At 47.0% G+C, this 20,390-nt stretch overlaps 1 protein-coding gene across 19 annotated transcripts in view; it reads right to left on the bottom strand.

The window, feature by feature from the left end:
* Positions 1-20,390, bottom strand: part of TRABD2A (TraB domain containing 2A) — an 84,449-nt gene that overhangs the window by 22,823 nt on the left and 41,236 nt on the right. For 12 of the 19 annotated variants that reach the window (XR_011386507.2, XM_089326213.1, XM_089326207.1 and 9 more), the window contains 2 exons: positions 14,078-14,224; positions 9,959-10,133 (listed from right to left, as the gene is read on the bottom strand). Coding sequence is in view for 17 of the 19 variants with exons in the window: in XM_089326213.1 (XP_089182339.1) it covers positions 9,959-10,133; positions 14,078-14,224 (322 nt within the window). In the remaining 2 variants the exon portion in view is untranslated. Of the gene's footprint in view, positions 1-5,590; positions 5,707-7,620; positions 7,644-8,612; positions 8,847-9,947; positions 10,134-14,077; positions 14,225-15,315; positions 15,561-20,390 lie in introns of those variants that run through there. The other 7 variants (XR_016229260.1, XM_008254183.5, XM_089326219.1 and 4 more) reach the window with 6 other exon arrangements.

Below are 20,390 nucleotides of genomic sequence, written 5' to 3'. Positions count from 1 at the left end.
TTTCACAGCTGAGTAATATTCCATTGTACAGATATATCATTGTTATTTATGCATTCATCAGTTGATGGACACTTGGACTGGCTTTTATAAATAATGCTGCTGCAAACATTCATGTACAAATTTCTGCATGGATACATGTTTGCAATTTTCCTGGGTATATTATCTGGGAGTCAAAATGTTGACTCAAAGGATAGGTCTATGCTTGATTTTGATAAACTGTCAATTTTCCAAAATGATTGCACCATTTTACACCCCCAATAGCAATGTATGAGGGTGCCAACTTCTCCACATCATCACCAAAACTTGTTACTGTCTATCTTTTTTATTATAGCTTAGTGAGTGTGAATTGGTATCTTCACTGGAGCTCCACACCCCCGGGCTCATGTAAAATAACCGATTACAGGGGCCAGCATTGGGGTACAGCAAGTTCAGCTACTGCCTGTGATGCTAACCAGCATCCCATGTCAGTGCTGGTTTGAGTCCCAGATGCTCTACTGCAAATCTAGTTCCCTGCTAATGGCCTGGGAAAGCAATGGAAGATGGGCCAAGTACTTGGGCCTCTGCTACCCACATGGGAGACCCAGATGGATGTCCAGGCTCGTGGCTTTGGCCTAGCTCAGCCCTAGTCATTATGGCCATTTGGGAAAGATATCTCTAACTCTGCTTAATTAATTTTTTTAATTTTAAAAATAAATAAAACCTCATAATAAAGACATGCACATTTCCAGAAGTGCATCATTAGGCAGTTCCATCCTAGTGTAAACTTCACAGAGCATATGTAGACTAACTAAGGTGGCCACAGTACCATAGGTGATAGAATGGATGAGACAGCTATCATCTGTGCAATCCATCATTGGCCAAAACGTCTGTCAGATCGTGAATAGGCTCGTGAGAAGTGACATCATCTTACAGCTGCACTGCTATCTTAGGAGTTCAGCCATTAGCCCAAGCCCTCGCAACTATCTTAAAAATTCAGCCAATAGCCTCTAGCTCAGCAAGATAAGCACCTGGTCTGTAAGCAAACATGCTCTCTACTGTGTGCTCTCTCTATCCACCTGTTGGGTCCCTCTCAGGTTTGCCTCTAGATAAACCTGTTCTGGCTGTGGAGTTTGTGGTCTGTCTCCTTTTTGTCTTGTTCTGTCTCCCCCTTGTCTTATTCTTCTACTCTTATAATGTCACTACAGAGCACCTGGCTATATCTACCTCACTCCGTATTGCCAGATCAATCTTGTCCAGCTTCCAATGAAAAATTGCAATGCATACTAAAAGGCCAGTAACAGTCTGAAGAAATAAAATAAGCATCACACCCAGATGCAGACATGACAGAGAATTATCAGATAGGAAATACAGTGAAATGAAAAGCATCACCAATCCAACTGATTTAATTGACATTTATAGAATGACTCATCCAACAACCACAGAACACAATCTATTGGCTCACATGGAACATTCACGAAGACAGACCACACTCTGCACCATAAGACACGTTTCAATACATGTATAAGAAAGAAGTCACACCAAGTAAGCTTTTAGACAATTGAATTGGATCAAAAATCAATGACACAAAGGTCACTGAAAGCCGCAAAATATGAAAAGATTAAATAGCACACTTGTAAATAATACACAAGTCAAAAGAAGTTTGAACTGAAAATGAAAAATAAAAATTTACAGGGTGCAGCATGAGTAGTGCTTGGGGAAAATTCAAGCATTGAGTGTATACATCAGGAAAGGAGGGAGATCTAAAATCAGTCATCTAAGCATCTACATTCAAAAGCTAGAGAAAGAAGAGCAGTTTAAGGCTAAATCGAGCAGAGGAAAGGAGATAACACAAGTTAAAGCATAATTTATATAATATACAAAACAAAAAGGGAGCTTTTTAAAAAATTGATACAGTTAATAAACCACCAGCCAGACTAATCAAGGGAAACAGAGAAGTCACAAATTACTAACACGGAAAGAAAGGAGAAGCCATCACCACTGAGGCCATGGACAGTAAAAGGGCAGTAAAGGAGTATGATGGCTAGTAACTCTACACCCAAAAGTTGTAGTTTCATAAAACTAAGTAATTCCTTGTAGACACAAACTACCAAAACTCAAACAGGAAGAAATAAACAATTTGAAAAGCTTATATCTATTTAAAAATTAAATCAATAATTTTCCAAAGGAAAAACACCAGGCCCAGATGATGCCACTGATAAGTCATACTGAAGATTTAAAGGTGAAATTATACCAATTCTCCACAAGGAACTGAAAAATAAGAACAGAGTGGGACCAGTGGTACGATGCAATGGGTTAAGCTGCTGCCTGAGATGCCAGCATCTGATATCAGAGTATGGGTTCATCCCAGTTATTCTGCTTCCAATCCAGCTTTCTGGTAATGCACCAGGGAAAGCAACAGAAAACGGCCCAAGACCTTGGGCCCTGCCCCCCGCTCCACATTGAAACCAAGCCCAGACCTGGTTGCTGCATGCATCTGGGAAGTGAACCAGCAGAAGGAAGATCTGTCTCTCCCCATCTGTAATTCTGCCTTTCAAATAAATGTCTTTAAAAGATAAGATTCCTGGAGCCCTACACTGTGGTGTAGTAGTTTAAGCCTCTGCCTGAGGTGCCAGCATCCCATATCAGCACTGGTTCGTGTCCCAGCTGCTCTACTTCCAATCCAGCTCCCTGCTAATGGCCTGGGAAAGCAGTTGAAGATGGCCCTGCACCCACATAGGAGACCTAGAAGAAGCTCCTGACTTCAGATTGACACAGCTCCAGCTGTTGCGGTCATTTAGGGAGTAAACCAGCAGATGGAAGACCTCTGTCTCTCTCACCCTCTGAAACTCTTCTTCTCAAATAATTTTTTTTAAAAAAGTAATATTCCTCTCCCATTCTACAAGGCCAGTATTACCCTAAGACCAAAACCAGATAAAGATATTACAAGACAGGAAAATCACAGATCAGTATCTCCCATGAACATATATGTAAAACTCTTCAACAAATGTCAGCAACTAGGACCCAAAGATGTATCAAAAGAATATGCACAAGTAGGATTTATTTCAAGTGTGCAAGCCTGATAGAACACTCCAACACCAATTAATGGGAGCAAGCATTTGGCTCAGCAGTTAAGACACCATTGGGGGCCGGCGCCGCGGCTCACTAGGCTAATCCTCCGCCTAGCGGTGCCGGCACACCGGGTTCTAGTCCCGGTTGGGGCGCCGGATTCTGTCCCAGTTGCCCCTCTTCCAGGCCAGCTCTCTGCTGTGGCCAGGGAGTGCAGTGGAGGATGGCCCAGGTGCTTGGGCCCTGCACCCCATGGGAGACCAGGAAAAGCACCTGGCTCCTGGCTCCTGCTATCGGGTCAGCACGGTGTGCCGGCCGCAGCGCGCTGGCCGCGGCGGCCGTTGGAGGGTGAACCAACGGCAAAGGAAGACCTTTCTCTCTGTCTCTCTCTCTGTCCACTCTGCCTGTCAAAAAATAAAAAAATAAAAAAAAAAGACACCATTGGGATGCCTGCATCCCACACTGGAACACCTTGGTTTGAGTCCCAGCCCCCGCTTCTGATTCCAGCTTCCTGCTGATGGACACCCTGGGAGGCAGCAGATGATGGTTCGAGTGCTTTAGTCCCTACCACCCACCCGGGAGACCCAGCTGGAGTTCTGGGCTCCTGGCTTCACGCTGCTTCAGCCCTAGCTATGGTAGGCATCTGGGCAATGAACCAGCAGCTGGAAGATCTCTCTATATCTGTCTGTGAGGCCTTTCAAGTAAAACGAAAATAAATTTTAAATTTTTTAAATAAAATCTCCCACTTTTATTGTCCATCTAGTAGTTCTTCAGCTCTATCTGGTTTCACTCCATGTATTTAATGTTATTAATGTAATGTTATTAGATGAACATGTGTTATGCCTTCCTACTGGACTGACCCTTTCATTATTAAAATCTGTCCTTTATCTGATACTAAATTTTTATTTGAAGTCAGTTTTGTCTGATACAACAGCCACTCCAACTTTCTTTTAATTACTGTTTTCAAGGTATATTTTTTTTTCCATTCTTGTACCTTCAGTCTATTTGTGTCTTTGAATCTAAACTGAATCCCTGGGGCTTGGTGTTGTGGCATAGTAGGTTAAACTTCCACCCGCAGCACAGGGATCTCATGTGGACACCAGTTCAAGTCCCAGAAGCTCCAATTCCCATCCAGCTCTCTGCTAATGGCCTGGGAAAGCAGCAGAAGATGGCCCAAAGTGCTTGGGCCCATGCACCCATGTGGGAGACCTGGAAGAAGCTCCTAGCTTCAGTCTGGGCCAGCCCTGGCCATTGAGGCCACCTGAGGAGTGAACCAGTGGATTGAAGGCCTCTCTGTCCCTGTCTATAAATCTGCCTTTCATCACATGCTCAATCTGACTTACCTCTAATGGTAGAGTTAGAAACGTGCCAGGGGATTCCAACTCAATTCCTTCAAGGTGGCATGTACCAGTGCCATCTCACTAGTCAAAGTGATCAGTTTCAGTTCATAATTGATCATAATGATAGGATTAAGTGTCAAAGGGATCACATAAACAAGTCTAGTGTCTGCTAATACTAACTGATAGAATTAAAAAGGAGAGAAAGATCTAACATGGGAAGTAGGATACACAGCAAACTCATAGAATGGCAGATGTCCTAAATAGCATTCTGGCCTCAGAATCGGCCCTTAAGGCATTTGCATCTGGCTAAAAAGCCCTTGAGAGTATTTCAGGCATGGAAAGCCAAAACACTGTGGCAAAAAATGACCTAAATGAAAGATCTCTGTGAGTGAGATCCCAGAGGAAAGAACAGGCCATCAAAGAAGGAAGTACCTTTCTCTGAAAGGAGGAGTGAACCTCCACTTTGACTATAACCTTGTTTAAATAAGATCGGAGTTGGCAAACTCAAGAGGCTTCCATAGCCTTGGCAGCTCATGACAAGAGCCTCGGGTGATTACTGACACCATAAACAAGAGTGTCAATTGTTAAATCAACAACGGGAGTCACTATGCACCTATTCCCCATGTAGGATCTCTGTCTTTAATGTGTTGTACCATGCGAATTAATGGTAAAACTACTACTCAAACAGTACTTTATACCTTATGTATCTGGGTGCATACTGTTGAAATCTTTACTTAGTATATATTAGGTTGATCTTCTAAATATAAAGATAATTGAAAATAAATCTTGATATGAATGTGATGGGAGAGGGAGTGGGAGATGGGATGGTTGCAGGTGGGAGGGAGGTTACGGGGGGAAAAGCCGCTATAATCCAAAAGTTGTACTTTGCAAATATATTTATTAAATAAAAGTTTAAAAGAAATTTTTTAAAATCTGCCTTTCAAATAAATAAATCCAAAAAAAAAAAAAAAAAAAAAAAACCTTAATCGCTTATAGACATATAAAAAGTACAACTAAGCCGGCGCCGCGGCTCACTAGGCTAATCCTCCACCTTGCGGCACCGACACACCGGGTTCTAGTCCTGGTCGGGGTGCCAGATTCTGTCCCGGTTGCCCCTCTTCCAGGCCAGCTCTCTGCTGTGACCAGGGAGTGCAGTGGAGGATGGCCCAAGTACTTGGGCCCTGCACCCCATGGGAGACCAGGAGAAGTACCTGGCTCCTGCCATCGGATCAGCGTGGTATGCCGGCCGCAGCAGCCATTGGAAGGTGAACCAACGGCAAAGGAAGTCCTTTCTCTCTGTCTCTCTCACTGTCCACTCTGCCTGTCAAAAAAAAATAAAAAATAAAGTGCAACTAGATGGACCATTTTTTATCTGTTCTGCCATTTTCTGATTGCTTATATTTCTATTTATATTTGTATGTAAGGTCATTACTAATAATACAGAATTTTGCTAATTCTTTTCTTTTTAAAGATTTATTATTTGAAAAACTGACAGAAAGAAATGGAGAGAAAGAGACCTTCTATCTGCTACCTCACTCCCCAAAGGGCTGGGAGAGTAGGGGCTGGGTGAGGCTGAAGTCAGGAGCCAAGAACTCCATCTGGGGCTCTTCCATGAATGGCAGGGGCCCAAGTAAATGGACCATCTTCCACTGCTTTCCCAGGCACGATAGCAAGAAGCTGGATCAGACACAGAGCAGCTGAGGCTCGAATCTGCACTGATTTGGAATGTTGGCATTGCAGGCAGCAGCTTAATCTGCTGTGCCACAACACCAGCCACTGCTATCTCTTTTTGTTTTTAATGATTTATTTTATTTATTTGAAAGGCAGAGTTAGAGAGTTGGGGGGGGGGGGGCAGCAAGAGAGGGAAATCCACCTCACTCATTACCCATATGACTGCAATGGCCAGAGCTGGGCCAGGCCAGAGCCAGGAGCCAAGAGCTTCTTCCAGGTCTCCCATGTGTGTTCAAGGGCCCAAGCACTTGGGCCATCTTCTACTGCTTCCCCAGGCACGTTAACAGGAACTGGATCAGAAGTGGAGTAGCCAGAACTCAAACTGGCACCCATATGGGATGCCAACACTGCAGGCAGTGGTGTAACCCATTATGCCACAATGCTGGCCCTACTATCTCTTTTCTATATGTCATATTTTTCTTCTTCTTCTGCCCCTTTATAACTGTTTTAAATATTAAATAGATATTTTCTAGTACCGCATTTTAATTCACTTTTTCTTCTTTTACTGTATCTTTTCAGTTATTTTCTTAGTGTCTGTTCTAGGAATAACAATTAACAACTTAAAATACTTTAATTTGAATTAATGTTATCTTAATTGAATAGCATAACTTTCCTATAACATAGCTCTTTCCTATTTTCATAAATTACAACTTTATATATTATAAATCCATTCATACAAATTTTATGATTATTGCTTTATGTAATTGTATAATCCAGAGAGGTAAGAAAAGAATTATAATCAGAAGTACATGTTCACTATCTTTTATGTTTCCCTTCCTACCTACTGATATGCTTTACCATTCCCTGTGGATTTCGGTTACTGTGTAGTAGCCTTTCATTTCTGCTTAAAGGATTCCTTTTATTGTTTCTCGAAGGATAGGTCTGCTACTGAAAAGTTGTTTTTATTTATCTAAAAATATTTTAATTTCCTCTTAATTTTTGTAATTTTGCTGGAAGTGGAAATGTTGTCATTTTTTTTTAGCACTTTTAATATGCCACACGTACACCCCCCAAAGTCTCCTGGGCTCTGTTGAGAAATCTTCTGTTCATCTTATCACGGATCCTTTATATGCAGTAAGTTGCTTCAATGCAGCGCTTTGAAGATTTCTACTTACTTTTGGCTTTTGACGGTTTGGCTGTGAGGCAGCTTGGCATGGATCTAAGAGTTCATTCATTGAATTTGCACTGATAATTTTCATAAACTTTTGGACTTATCTTTATTCAACTATCCGTTCTGTTCCTTTCTCTCCTCTCCTGTAGGAGTCCTGCTAAGTATACACTGGTATACATGAAGATGTCCCACAGGTCTCTGTAAATCTGCTCAGTTTTTTAAAGATTTGAGAGGCAGAGTTACAGAGAGAGGAGGAACAGAGAGGTCTTCCATCCACTGGGTCACTCCCCAAATAGCCACAACAGCTGGAGCTGGGCCGATCTGAAGCCAGGAGATTCTTTCAAGTCTCTCGTATGGGTGCAAAGTCCAAGTACTTGAGTCGTCTTCCGCTGCTTTCCCAAGCCTTTATCAGGGAGCTGGATTGGAAGTGGAGCAGTGGGGACTCGAACCAGCACCCAAATGGGATGCTGGTGCAGCAAGCAGAGGCTTAACCTACTATGCCACAGCGCTGGCCTCAATCTGTTCATTTTTATTCATTCTTTTTCCTCTCCTTTTCTCATACTGAACAGTCTCAATCAGCCCATAGTCACATATGTGGATTCCTTCTGCCAGCTCAAATGTACTGCTCAGTCCCTCTAGTGAATTTTTCATTTCAGCTACTACACTCTCCAGAATCTGGTTCTGTTTTCTAATTTCTCTCTTTATGGACAGTCTGTATTTGGTGAGATATTATTCAGCTCCTTAGATATGGCTTATTTTAGCTCTCTCAACATACTTATAACAGCTGGATTCAAACTCTTTTCTAGTAAACCTAATATATGGGCTTCCACAAGGACTGTTTCTGGTGATTGGTTTTTCTCCTAGAAATGGCCATAGATTTCTAGCCATAGATTTGTGCTGAAAACTGGACATTTTAAATACTGTGGTGTGCCATCTCTGAACACCAGGCCTCCCTGGCTATCTTGCTGTTCTTACCACGGTTTAGGAGTGACTCCCCAGGACCAACTCTGTAAAGTCTGTATTCTTTGTCTTGTGTGGTCCCTGAAGTCGCTCAGTGAGCTGAGCCATCAGGTAAAGAACGAACAGAAATTTCCGCAAATGACCAAACTCTGTAAGTTTCCCAGCCTCTCAGAGGGGCTGCGTGAGTGCTGGGGCACGCCTTTACAACCCTGCCTACACTTTCACTCTCTATTTGTCCAGAGTCTCAAGATCGGGCAAAGGTGAGAGATGAGGACATTCTTGGATCTCTCTAAGCATGCGCAAGCTCTCCTCATGCACCTGACATTTTAGAATCTGGGGAATATGTCATAGCTTTCAAAAATCACCTTTGGGGCATTTTTATTTCCTTTTACACTTTTTAAATTCAGCCCCTTGTAAGCCCCAACTGATTTTTTTAAGATTTATTTATTTATTTGAAATTCAGAGTTACACACACACACACACACACAGAGAGAGAGAGAGAGAGAGAGAGAGAGAGAGGTCTTCCATCCACTGGTTCACTCCCCAGATGGCCACAACAGCCGGAGCTGCACCGATCCGAAGCCAGGAGCCAGGCGCTTCTTCTGGGTCTCCCACATGGGTGCAGGGGCCCCAGGACTTGGCCATCTTCTACTGCTTTCCTAGACCATAGCAGAGAGCGGGATTGGAAGAGGAGCAGCAGGGACTAGAACCAGTGCCCAAATGGGATGCCGGCACTTCAGGCCAGGGCATTAACACATTGTGCCACAGCACCGGCCCCAACCACAACTGATTTTGCTGTCTCAGGCAGCTATGATATTAAACAATGCCCTTGATTGTTTTCAACAAACACCCTGGAATCCGAACGCCCTCCCCACTTTCTGTCCCAATAAGAGGCACCACCATCTACCTGGTTACTAAGGGCCTAATTACTGGTACCATCCAGGATTGCTTGCATTTCTGTTCTCCTCTACCTAACCCAACAGCAAGTTCTATCGGCCATATTTCAAAATGTGTCTGATTTCAGCCTATCTCTTTTCATTGCCACTGCAAACATCTGGATCAAAGCCCCCACTGTGTCCTATATGATTGACACAGCAGCCTCCTAACTGGGCTCACCGTTTCCTCTCCTGCCTCCTTCCACCAGCTATCCACAATGTATTACAGTAGACTGTGAATCAGGCCAAATCATAACCACCGTGGGGGGATGGCACTGTGGAGCAAGTTAATCCTCCACCTGCGATGCCAGCATCCCATATGGGCGCCAGTTCGAGTCCCAGCAGCTCCGCTTCTGATCCAGCTCTCTGCTATGGCCCAGGAAGGCAGTGGAAGATGACCCAAGCATCCACATGGTAGACCTAGAAGAAGCTTCTGGCTTTGGATTGGCCCAGCTCCAGGCGTTGGGGCCAGCTGGGGAGTGAACCAGCAGATGAAGACTTCTCTGTCTCTCCCTCTCACTGTCTAACTCTACCTTTCAAAAATAAAATCTTTAACAAAATAAAAAACAAGGACCAGCTTGGAAGTAAAACTTTTGGCAAACAGGTCAAATAGTGACAAGTCGTTGAATGGGGGTTTTGGGGGAGCTTCAAACCCATTCTGCCCCTCTGGCATCTGCTAGGTGACTGGTTTTCACAGCTACCACTGTTCCACCCTGTGGGTTTTCAAGGCTACTGTGAGGCTGGGGTAATAAGAATGGAACAAGTTAGCCTCTAATATTCCCTTCATAGAGAACCATCAGCCCCCAGAGGCTAATCAGAAACTACCTGCAACTCACCAGCTCCAAAGGCAAAGAAAAAGCCTTTGTCAGGGAACTCCTCCAAAAGGGCCTTGACCCGCTTCCCCATTCTCTCATTGCGCTTGTAGATCAGCTCCCTGCGGAAGTAGCTGTCAATCTCCTGGGCGGTGATGCGTTCCTGAGGCGGGAGCGTGGCGTTAATAAAATTCGGAACCTCCATCAAGAGAAAAAGATAAAAGAATAACTTAAGGGCAATACAGTTATTAACACAGTTGTTTCATATGAGCATCAAATCCTCTAGCCACCCGGATGCCTGTATCCCATATTGGAGTGTGGGTTGGAGTCCCGGCTGTTCCGCTTCTGAATCAGCTCCCTGCTAATACACCCTGGGAGGCAGCAGGTGACAACGCAAGTACCTGCGTCCCTGCCACCCACATGGGAGGCCAGGATGGAGTTCCTGGCTCCTGACTTCGGCCTGACCCAATCACCTGCTGTTGCAGGCATTTAAGGAGTGCAACAGTGAATAGAAGATCTCCTCCTCTCTCTGTCACTCTGCCTTTCAAATAAATACATAGGTAGGTAGGTAGATAACTAGAAAAATAAATATTTTTAAAAGGGGGAGTGAACTAGTGGGTGAGAGATCACATGTATGGGGCGGTCACATTGTTCTCGTGGTCTCCTATCTGCTATGTTCCAACCATGATCTCACCTGTAGCCAAAGTGAAAAAGTACTAAATACAGTGCATGCAGGAACTCTTAGGCTATTTTTTTTTTTTTTTTTTTGACAGGCAGAGTGGACAGTGAGAGAGAAACAGAGAGAAAGGTCTTCCTTTTTCCGTTAGTTCACCCCTCAATGGACGCTGCAGCCGGCACACCACGCTGATCCGAAGCCAGGAGCCAAGTGCTTCCCCGGTCTCCCATGCTGGTGCAGGGCCCAAGCACTTGGGCCATCCTCCACTGCACTCCCGGGCCACAGCAGAGACCTGGCCTGGAAGAGGGACAACCGGGACAGAATCCGGCGCCCCGACCGGAACTAGAACCCAGGGTGCCGGCGCCGCAGGTGGAGGATTAGCCTGTTGAGCCACAGCGCTGGCCCTCTTAGGCTATTTTTTTTTTAACTTTTATTTAATGAATATAAATTTCCAAAGTACGATTTATGGATTACAATGGCTTCCCCCCCATACCGTCCCTCCCACCCACAACCCTCCCCTTTCCCACTCCCTCTCCCCTTCCATTCACATCAAGATTCATTTGAAATTATCTTAATATACAGAAGATCAGCTTAGTATACATTAAGTAAGGATTTCAACAGTTTGCTCTCACACAGAAACATAAAGTGAAAAATAATAGATGATTTTTTTTTAAATGATGATGAAATCAGATCAGACCTATTGTCATGTTTAATCCCAGTGAGAGTCAAGTTGGGAGTTGATTTTTTTTTTTTTTTTTTTTTTTTACAGAGGATCAGTTTAGTATACATTAAGTAAAGATTTCAACAGTTTGCACCCCCATAGAAACACAAAGTGAAATATATTGTTTGGGTACTCGTTATAGCATTAAATCTCAATACACAGCACATTAAGGACAGAGATCCTACATGAGGAGTAAGTGCACAGTGACTCCTGTTGTTGACTTTACCAATTGACACTCCTGTCTATGGCATCTGTAATCTCCCTATGCTCCAGTCATGAGTTTCCAAGGCTATGGAAGCCCTCTGAGTTCTCCGATTCTTATCTTGTTTAGACAAGGTCATAGTCAAAGTGGAGGTTCTCTCCTCCCTTCAGAGAAAGGTACCTCCTTCTTTGAAGACCTGTTCTTTCCACTGGGATCTCACTCGCAGAGATCTTTTGCCAGAGTGTCTTGGCTTTCCATGCTCTTAGGCTATTTTAAACAGTATTTCTATTCCACTTAAATGATTCTGACACCACATGTTTATATAAGGAGACCATATCTTTACATAGCACATCCACAGTTTTAACTTGTTTAATTCACTCATGCTTTTTCATGAAAATCGTTTTATGCAGTAACATATTTTAGAATAAATAATTATGATTCTACTACCCAAAACATGTAATTTCCATAAATACTTAGCTGTTTTATAAAACTGATACACTTAGATTTTTGTCACTTCTCTACTTCCTATTCTCTCTCTAGCTTTCTCCCATGTTCCTTGCCTACTGGGAAGTGTTGCACCGGATTCTGATATACACATTGACTGCTTTCAGTGTATCGACCAATGATAGGATACAAGTCCACCAAAACTGTGACAACCAAAGTGGTTCTTGCAACTCAGTGCTGTAGGAGAGGCTAGCCTGTGGTTTTCTCCCACCCCAACCTGGGTTCACATCCCTTCCCTGGGCGCTTGCTGCCTCCATGGCTTCCCAAGGCTAACCATTACCTTAGCCCCATGCCTATCCCACCTGCTTCTCCTCCCAGCAGCCTCTCAAAAACACTGACCGACTGACTACACAGTCTGCAATGGAGCCACCAGCTTTCTTTTTGGATAACAGATCTTTTTTTAAATGTGTTTAATTTGTTTCCATTATTGGCAAACCAGCTAGAGACGTATTAGTTCATTCCCTGAATGCCCACAGCAGCAAGGGACCAGCCAAGACCAAGGCAGAGCTCAAGTCCCATGCCCAGGTTAGCTTTTTTCTGCTGCTTCAAGTGTCAATCTCTCAATTGATCTTGACCTCTAGCCCATTTCCCCACCCATCCAGAATGCCCATAAGAATGACCACCACCACCGTCCTCCCTGCTGTCCCTCGCAACACCTGTCGCTCCCCTGCTCCTCCCACTTTGCTCTGCCTTACTTATACTTCTCTCTCTAGACTTTCTGGAAAGCCCCTTGCACCTTTTAAGTTGTTTTTAATCTTTATTTATTTATGTATTTACTTGAGAGGCTGAGAGAAAGAACTCCCAGGCACTGGTTCATGCCCCACGTGCCTATAACTGCCAGGACTGGGTCAGGCTGAAGCTGGAAACCAGGAATTCAATCAAGATCTCCCATCTGGGTGGCAGGGACCCAACCACTTGAACCATCACTGCTGCTTCCCAGAGTGGGCCTTAGCAGAAAGCTGGAGTCCAGAGCCAGAGACAGGTAGGGATTCTAGGTATTCAACATGAGACATGGGAACGGGTGTCAGCTGTTAGGCTAAACCCCCACTCCCGTCATATCCTTCGACACATCTGTTATTAACAAGATGACCAAATCCTGGCCGACGCTGCACTTGGCTTCTCTTGTCCCTCTCACTGCTGTTGCTCTTCCTCCTTTACCTCTTAGGTCCACACACATTTCCTTACAGGAAATCTAACGTACACCTGGACAGCACCACCCACACCCACCAGCTCCCTGCCCTCCTCCCCAGCATCCTCACACACGAGGACTCTGGCACTAGACAGCAGTGGGGACGGACAGCACCCTCCCCACCTCAGAGCTTCGCAGGCACTTGCAGCTTCCCAGTGTGGGGAGGAGAAGGGCCAAGCTTTGTCCTATGGCAAACCTGCTGATAAACATCACAAATATCCGTCCAGCCTCTGAGGCCTTACCAGCCACTTCTTTCCCCTCAATGCCACATCCAAGGCCAGTCCTGGGCGTATACTCACCCTACCAGCACAGCCACACTCATGCTGCAATCCGGCAACACGGAATGACCCATGTCGCAAATGCTGGCAGCACCCCCAGCCCTCACGCACCACCCCTGCGAGAACTCCATAGACACACAAACAGGCTCATGTGTCTCTAGAAGCCACTGGAAGCTTCAGCCAAAGTCTCGCTCCAGCATTTCTCAAAGTGTCCCCTGAGTCAGCCAGGAGACCACCAGACTGGCATCCCTTGTTCTCTCTGAAGGCGGCTTCCTGCTGCCCGCTGCTGAGTCCTTTGGAAATTCACCCTCTGCCTGAGATCCTGGCACTGCCCCTCATCCGCGATCCTCTGTCCCTAAAAGGATCCCAAAGAATGCCTTTGTTAGCACTGCGCCTGGCTCAAAGACATCTCCATCTGCCCATTTTATTTTTAGAGCCCTTCATGACCTCAGTCCTTTGTACACAGGATGTCCAGGGGCCAAGGCAGGGCTGGGGGAGGGGGAAAGGGAATGTCTTTAATCTTGTGCAGTATTGAAATGCGTGCTGAGCTCCACAGAGGTCAAGCACACTCACCTGGGAGCTGTCATGGCTGAAGATGACCGAGCTGAGGTCCCCACAGTTGTAGTGTTTGATGAGATCCTCCGTGGTATAGGGGATCTGAAGGCTGCCGGCTCGCAGGCTCTCCTGCTGCAGGAGGGTCTGGTTCAAAGCAAAGATGACCTGAAAGGGGAGAGAACAGAAGGCCCTTTGAAGTTCACTGACAAGGCAACTGCTGGGGGCCACCTTGTTTCTTTGGTCCATGGCTGGCAATGGTCTCACCTCTGTACTGGTTATGTAAGAACATGAAGACTTTGCTTAGAAAAAGGGAGCACGAATCCCTGGCGTCCACAGACAGACAGTCCTGGCCACATCAGCCTCCTTTGGCTAACACCTCGGGAACTGCCTTCACAGACATGGAAAATCTTAGACTCCTCAACCCGAGGCTGGCCAAGAGGGAAAGGGACCAAAAGAGCTGGTTTGTAAGGAAGAAGCCGGGGGTAGGTCCAGGAGGGGCTGGGAGCAGACAGACAGACCCCAGCAGGTTCCAGCTGTAGAAGGGACTGGACAGGATCTATGTGGCGGTGCAGCAAGTTAAGCAGGGTCCTGTGATGCTTGCCCCCACTGTTGGAGCACTGGTTTGCATCCCAGCCGCTCTGCCTCTGATCCTGCTTCCTGCTAATGTACCTGGGAAGGTGGCAGAAGATGGCCCAAGTGCTTGACTCCAGCCACCCATGTGGGAAACTCAGATGGAATTCCAAGCTCCTGGCTTTGGCGTGGCCCTGTCCCAATTTTTTTTTTTTTTTTTTTTTTTACAGCCAATTGGGGAGTGATACAGAAGATGGAAGATCTCTCTCTCTCTCCCTATCTCTCATCTTCTCTATCACTCAACCTTTCAAATAAATACATTGGAAAGAAGAAAAGGGGAACAGAACTGGAACTGCTGCATATATCTGTGCCTTATTTTGTTTTAGAGATTTGTTTACTTTTCTATCTATTGGAGAGGGGAGAGGGGAGATGGGAGATTTTTCATCTGCTGGTTCACTCCCCAAATGGCTGCCAAGGCTGGGGCTGGGCCAGGCCATAGCCAGGAGCTTCATCCAGATCTTGAACCAGCACCTATATGAGATGACACTGTTGCAGGTGGTGTCCCTGCTGTGCTACAACACTGGGCCCCCTGGGCCCCCAATTGCCTTTTTTTTTTTTTTTTTTTTGGACAGGCAGAGTTAGATAGAGAGACAGAGAGAAAGGTCTTCCTTTTTCCGTTGGTTCACCTCACAAATGGCTGCTATGGTCGGCGCTGCGCTGATCCGAAGCCAGGAGCCAGGTGCTTCCTCCTGGTCTCCCATGTGGGTGCAGGGCCCAAGGACTTGGGCCATCTTCCACTGCCTTCCCGGGCCACAGCAGAGAGCTGGACTGGAAGAGCAACTGGGACAGAATCCAGCACCCCAACCAGGACTAGAACCCCGGGTGCAGGCGCCGCAGGCAGAGGATTAGCTTAGTAAGCCACAGCACCGGCCCCCGATTGCCTCTTAAAGGTCTACTTCTTAATTCATCACATTGGCAACATCTGAACTTTGGAGCAGCTACATTCAAGCCACAGCACCTGCCCTGCCCCCCACCCACCTCCTTTGCTTACTCCAATACTCCCTGTCCCTGTCATGCAGCCTTAATCAAAGGCAGGGACAGAGCCCTCTTTGTTAGAACCCCCACTCTCCTCTCTTCCCTGACACCTTCCCCTTCTAGCCTGGAGGCAACCTCCCCAAGAACCTGCAGACCCATCTCTGGCGTCTAGGATGTTCTGAGCCACAGCATGTTCCCACGCTCCTCACCCCTCTGTAGGTGATGAACCAGGGCTGAGAGCCTGCTTTGTCAGTCCAATCAGAGGGGCAGATACACCATGGTCAGGTCTGCGAGTTATGGCCCGCATGAGGAAGCCCAGCCTTCCACAGATAGGAGCACTGCCGTCCTCCTGAACACATCCAAGAGAGAGAGATTTTTTTATTTATTTTAAAGGCAGAGTGGCAGAGAGAGACACAGATTATCTATCCACTGGTCAAATGGCTGCAATGGCTGCAATGGCTGGGGCTGGGCCAGGTCAAAGCCTCGAATCAGGAACTACAACCAGGTCTCCCACATGGATGATGCAGCCCAAGCACTCAGGCCATAATCGGCTGATTTCCTAGATGGATCAGATTTGGAACAGCTGGGACCTCAGCCAGAGCTTTGATGGGATGCCAACACTGCAGGCCGCGGTGCCTTAAGCCCCTGTGCCACAGCGGTGACCCAAGCACTACATTCTAAAACCTGATTAATTGAGCCCTACCTACAACCACTGACTTCAGGGGAGCTGAAGAAACAAGCCTTCAGAGGCGAGGGAGAGGAGCTCTACGAAGACCCTATTGAGGCCCGCATTGTGGCATATAGGTAAAGCCGCCGCCTGTGACACTGGCATCCTATATGCATGCCAGTTAAAGTCCCGGCTGCTCTACTTCTGATCCGACTCCCTGATGATGGCCTGAGAAAACAGCGAAAGATGGCCCAAGTGTCTGGGCCCCCGCCACCCATATGGGAGACATTGAGGAAGCTCCTGGCTCCTTGGCTTCATCCCTGCCCAGCCCTGGCTGTTGCAGCCATCTGGGGAGTGAACCAGTGGATGGAAGATGTCTTTCTATCTCTTCCTGTCTCTGTAACTCCAAGGAGAAGAAAGGAAAAAGAAGGAAGCAAGAATGGAGAGAGGGAGGAATAAGAAAGTAAGGAGGGAGGAGGAGGGATGAAGGAGGAGAGAAGGAAAGGGGGAAAGAGAGAGGGAAGGAAAAGGAGGGAGGGAGGGAGGGAGGGAGCAAGGGGGAAGGAAAGAGGGAAGGTGGGAGGGGGGAGAGGGATGGATGCAAGGAAGGGAGGAAGAAGGAAGGGAGGATGGGGTGAAGGAAGGAGCAACAGCCCCTGTTAAGTGTGCTGGCCCCGGCCAAGGTCTCACACATTCTGTCTCATTCTAACTCATCCAGGACAAGTTCTCAAAGTCTGATCAGCTCACAGATATCTGTAGATGGGCTGTGCTGTCCTCCTGAACACATCCAAGACATGTCCAAGTCGCCTGTTGCTAATGGACCTTCCTCCAAGACTTCCCATTGATTTTGAAATGTTTTTCTTAAGGTTTTCTTGGTATTTAAATAATATTGAGCCACCCATTCTAGTAGACATGCAGTCTGCACACTGGGGGAGACTGCATGGGTCACATAGGTGAAGTAAGAATGTGTTTATTCAGGCAGGCGCCGTGGCTCAATAGGCTAATCCTCCGCCTGCGGCGCCGGCACACCGGGTTCTAGTCCCGGTCAGGGCGCCGGATTCTGTCCTGGTTGCCCCTCTTCCAGTCCAGCTCTCTGCTATGGCCCGGGAGTGCAGTGGAGGATGGCCGAAGTCCTTGGGCCCTGCACCCGCATGGGAGACCAGGAGAAGCACCTGGCTCCTGACTTCGGATCAGCACGATGCACTGGCAGCGGGGGCCATTGGAGGGTGAACCAACGGCAAAAAGGAAGACCTTTCTCTCTGTCTCTCCCTCTCTCTATCCACTCTGTCAAAAAAAAAAAAAAAAGAATTTGTTTATTCAGTCCATTCTCACATTCTGCCTGTCCTAAGAAGCTTGCAAAGCCTTGCTGGAAGGTTTGTGATCCAGGTTTATCTTTGAGGATTAAGCTTCAAAGAAGCTTGCATCCCGGGGCCGGCACTGTGGCTTAGTGGGTAAAGCCACCACCTGCAGTGCCAGCATTCCATATGGGCACTGCATCAAGTCCCAGCTGTTCCACTTCCCATCCAGCTCTCTGCTTATGGCCTGAAAAGCAGTGGAAGATGGCCCAAGTGCTTAAGCCCCTGCACCTGCATAGAAGACCCGGAAGAAGCTCCTGCCTCCTGGGTTCAGGTCAGCACAGCTCCAGCCATTGCAGAGTGAACCAGCAGATGAAAGACCTTTCTCTCTCTGCCTCTGCCTCTCTGTAACTCTGCCTTTCAAATACATAAATAAATCTTAAAAAAAAAAAAAAAGGCAGCAGCAGCTTGCATCCCAAAACAAAGCCAATAACATTATGTTCTCATTTAGTCCTCCCAACATCTTAAGGATAAATATATTTGAGAGATGAAGAAAATAAGGCAAAAAAGAAATCAAAGAACTTGTTCGGGGTTACATCACTTAGTAAACAAGGTAGGCTTTGACTGTAGTCTAATGCCAGAGCCAGATATCCCTATGAGGCTGTACACAGGGTATGCTGCTATCAAGTGGCAGTAATTGGCCTCTGTTACACGGTCACATTTGAATTACGAGGCTGAACCTAAGGACATGGGAACCTATGAGGAGCACTCCAAGCGGCTTTCCTTGACCACTGTGAAAGCGTGCCACTGCCCCGCCTTGGCTACTCTCCACCCCACTGCCCAGTCTGCCTTCTTCCACCACTCGCTTTACTATCTTCTCCAAGACATTCTCCAAGCTTGGGCTAGTTGTGCCGAGACACCACTTCCTTCTTTTGCACACTTGGACTGTGACTGAGCCCCGTGACATTAAATGGTTGATAGGGAGTTTAGAGCGTCCCAGTGATTCCGGTTGCCAGACTCCTCCTTATAGGATTTACACATCACTCCTGATGACAAACAGCAGGATGACAACCCAGCTAGTACTGCCCAGGCAGGGTGGTTTCCTAGCCCCACTGTGCTCAAGACTGGAAGGCCTGGGCATAGCAGAGTCAGCAGAGGAAGCGATGGGAGGACAGGGACCAAGAGGACAACGGTGATCTTAGAAATTAAGTGGCTGGCCGACAGCATCATCAAGAACAGGGGAGTGTAACAAACACTAAGAGTTGTGAGCATTCACTCTGTGTCAACTACTGACGTACAGAATCAAGGCAAGTCACAGCGCCACAGGTTCTGGAAATTCATTCATTCATTCATGCCTTCTCCCATTCCCAGATTGTCAAGCAGTACTTATCTTACTCCTCCTCTCCCAAGCACTGAAGACACGGGACTGAACAAGACAGACAAGCTGGTTGCCCTGGGATGCTTCCATTCCACCTGTAAGAGGAAGTGTTGTCCAGAAGACTCCGGGGAAGAGAGAGAGGGAAGGAGGTGTGGTGTATCATACAAGCTTCTGGAAGGAGGAGAAGAGGCAAAGGCTCAGGGTTCAACTTTCTTCCCCTGACTTCACATCTGCCAGGACAGCCCACATACAAGCAAAGCGAGACCTCGGAGCATCCCAGAATCCTCCTTCCCTGTTTTGCCTTGGGGGAGAAAGTGGTCACCTTGGGTCACCCCACGCGGTCTGAGAAGCCACCTAAACATGGGTCTTTTAAGGAAGTTTGAGCAGCAGATGGCAACTCAGAATCAGTACTGGGCCTTTCATTTGCTGTCAGAGAACACAGAAATGTCTTTTTAAATTCTTGCTGTAACCTCAAGCCTCTGTCCAGGGCTGCTTCAACCGCTCTGAGTAACAACCCAGAGGACTTTACCATTGTATTTATCTCCACCCCAGGTACTTCTCAGATTTTATGTATTCATTTACTTGAAAGGCAGAGTGAGAAAGAAGAGACAGACAGGGAAAGAAACAGAGAGAGCAAGCTCCCATCTGCTGGTTCACATCCAAAATGGCTGCAACAGTCAAGGCTGGCCCAGGAACTCCATGTGAGTCTCCCAAGTGTGTGGCAGGGGCTCAGGCACTTGGAATATCTGCTGTCTTCCAAGGTGCATTAGCAGGAAGTCGGATCAGAAGCAGAGAATCTGGGACTTGAACCAGCGCTGATACGGGATGGTGGCGTCACAAGCAGTGGCTTAACCCACCACACCATGAGACTCGTCTCCACACCCCCAGCTACTTCTCAAAGGCTTTCAGATCTTCCAGATGAAAACTCAGCTTAAGACAAGCCGCTGACCCAAGAGATCAGGAGACACAGAGTCTTAGGTGACCACCCAAGTGATGAGGTGGAGGGGCCGGGTCTCCATGGCTGGGAAGAGCAAGCATCCAGCCCACCGTGCTTCCCGGCAGACCCTGGGCACCCAACAGTGCTTGGGGTCTGTTTGATGAGACGCATTGTGTGAATACAAGGGAAGGCTCAACAGAGAGGCTCCAGGACAGCTGGATCTGGGTCCTCAGCAGAGGCCGCCTGTCGCTCCCCCTCTTCGTGGAGGAACGACACTAAACCCTGCCTAGGCTTCATATCCGAGTCACGGCACCATTATGTCGCTCCCCCTCTTCGTGGAGGAACGACGCAGGACCCTGCGCTGTTCTTTCTGTCTGCTCGGCCTTCCCCGGGTTTGCTGCTGGTTCTTCCCGGGTTGGCTACTGTCCCTTCCACCTCCGTGGAAGGGC

This window comes from Oryctolagus cuniculus, chromosome 2, assembly GCF_051225735.1.
Source record: "Oryctolagus cuniculus isolate XC-2025 breed Fujian yellow rabbit chromosome 2, ASM5122573v1, whole genome shotgun sequence".
Lineage (NCBI taxonomy): Eukaryota > Metazoa > Chordata > Mammalia > Lagomorpha > Leporidae > Oryctolagus > Oryctolagus cuniculus.
The sequence above is the reverse complement of the archived record's forward strand: the minus strand, read 5'-3'. Positions and strand labels throughout refer to the sequence as shown.